The sequence below is a fragment of the Aplysia californica genome, unplaced genomic scaffold (assembly GCF_000002075.1).
Source record: "Aplysia californica isolate F4 #8 unplaced genomic scaffold, AplCal3.0 scaffold00558, whole genome shotgun sequence".
Lineage (NCBI taxonomy): Eukaryota > Metazoa > Mollusca > Gastropoda > Aplysiida > Aplysiidae > Aplysia > Aplysia californica.
In genome coordinates, this window is record NW_004797828.1 from 393,672 (window position 1) to 396,031 (window position 2,360).

A 2,360-nucleotide genomic window follows, 5' to 3' on the forward strand; every position below is an offset into this window, starting at 1 on the left:
ACCCTCCCCCCTTCTCTCTCTCTCACTCTCTCTCTCTCTCTCTCTCTATCTATCTATCTATCTATCTATCTATCTCCCTTTTTATCTATCTATATCTCTGGCGTTGACCAGATGATAAAGACATGAGGTAACTTGAGGGAGGCATTGCGCTGCCAAGAGCGAAATGCTTGCAGCATTCTCTCTCTCTCTCGCTCACCCCCTCTCTCTCTAGATTTTCTATCTACTATATTCATCCAACTATCTTGCTCGATCTCGGTCTCACTCTCTCCTTCTCTCTTTCTCTCTCTTTCTCTCTCTCTCTCTCTCTCTCTCTCTTTCGCTCACTCTTTCTCTCTGTCCCCTCTCCAATTGTAACCTCTTTCCCCTCTTATTTCTTCCACAGATCCTGTTTTTCTCTACCTCACTCTTCGAGGACGCCGGGATCTCCAAGAGAGAGTCTAGATACGCAACGTCGGGCATTGGCGTCATCTTTTTTGTCAGCAACATGGTGTCCATCGGGATCTTGCCCAGGTTTGGCCGGAAGACCATATTCCTCATGGGAACTATTGGAATGGCAATTTGCTGCGCTGTTTTAGCTATCTCAATGCTGTACAAGGTGAGGTTTGTCTCCACAAATACTTACATGTAATTCGTTTTCTGTTCACCTTGTTTTGCTTTTAGTTTTAGGCTTTTTTGTTTCTCTGTTTCTGTTTGTGTTTTTGTGCTATTGTTGTATACCTTCGTGTGCTGTTGTTTTATTATAATTTGTAATAAAGTTGTTATTTAGAAGCGGGATGGAAAAGGAAAGAGTTGGAGGGGGATGGACAAAGGATTAAAGCATAATAAATTATACGTGGGATGTTTCTATTTGAAATGAAATCAGGTTCAGTTTTCAAAGGACACAATAGACAAAGACAACCTAAATATATTTTTTTCGTTTCATTGTTGTATTCATTTGTGCAAACTGTAGCAGAACTTACAGTCCTGTACCTGATCTTGTTGAAATATCTTCTTACCAGCCCTTTTGGCTATTTTCATTCCGAGGTGTGAATTCTAACTATCAGTGAATAGTGAAGGGAGTTGCTAATACTATTTCTTGCCTGTCGACATCAGTTTCAACATAGATCTACTCTTCAGTACTCCTCACAGAAGACTGAGATCGATTCAGGGTGGGAGAATTATTTGAAAGAATATCTTTGTCTTTTTGCCGACAGATCCCTGGCTCAAAGCAAGCCGATCCTAGAATGATCAGACATTAAATCGAGAAGGAGAGCGTGGGGGAGGGGTGGGGGAATACACATGTGCAATCTTTACAGCTTAATTTTATCGACCTCAGCAGAAAATATTTGGGGGTGGCTGTTTGAATTTGGTGTTGCTGTTGTTGGTGGTGGTGGTGTGTTTGTTTGTTTGTTTGTTTGTTTGTTTGTTTGTTTGTTTGTTTGTTGTTGTTGTTGTTGTTGTTGTTTGTTTGTTTTGTTGTTGTTTTGTTTTGTTTCTTTTGTTGGGTTGTTGTTGTTGTGTTGTTGTTGTTGTTGTTGTTGTTGTTGTTGTTGTTGTTGTTGTTGTTGTTTGGTGGGGGTAGATGGAGCAGGGGCGTTGTTTTGTTGTGTTTTTTAATAATTCAAAACCATTGTATTGTCTAGTGTGCAGGCTTAGGTAATGGGATACCAGTGCCAATGTTCACTTAATTTATCACGTTAAGATTACGTGGTATCGTTTTACTATTATTTTTCTTGAGCATTTCCTTTCTTTAATTCAGTAACGTAAAAAAAATATATTTCTCAGTTGTTCTTCATAACAGATTAATAATAATGTGCAATGGTTGACATGAATATGAAAAGATGACACGATTTTTTTCATTAAAATATATTTAGTATTCCAAAGCCTTCAGTTGGAGTTTTATTCTCTCTTCTGTTTCAATGTAGGAAGAGGTCACAGCTCTGAAGTACGTGAATGTCTGTGTCTCGCTCATGATCATCGCTTTCTATGCCCTGGGACCAAGTAAGTATAGCAGAAGGCATTTTCATGAGATTATAAAAAACACAAGTACGTTTCTACCCTCTGAAAGCAGATTTTTTCTTTATTCTTTTTCGGATTAAAGAAGGTGCAGGGGATGCTTTTATGTCTTTAATTCTTAAGACTATTGGAAGACCTGCGTAAAAATTCGAAATTATTTTAATCGATTTGCCTTTTTGAGGATACAATATACAATCTTAAAACATTAAAATTAAGGAAAGGTACATTTTGGTTAGCCGTGAGCCAATGGGGGCCATAAAAGCGTTTGTGATAATAACAGCAATTTTAATTGTGTAATGCCCGTTTTTCTCTCAGTGATAATCAGCAACCTATACTCTCTCTCTCTCTCTCTCTCTCTCTCTCTC

General features: G+C 38.4%; 1 protein-coding gene across 1 annotated transcript in view; it reads left to right on the forward strand.

Annotated features, from left to right (window-relative positions):
- The window catches only part of LOC101861608 (solute carrier family 2, facilitated glucose transporter member 3), a gene marked incomplete at its 3' end in the record, with an annotated part of 7,110 nt that overhangs the window by 2,318 nt on the left and 2,432 nt on the right, over positions 1-2,360 (forward strand). The window contains 2 exon segments of the mRNA XM_035972023.1: positions 383-595; positions 1,905-1,980. Coding sequence (XP_035827916.1) covers positions 383-595; positions 1,905-1,980 — 289 coding nt within the window.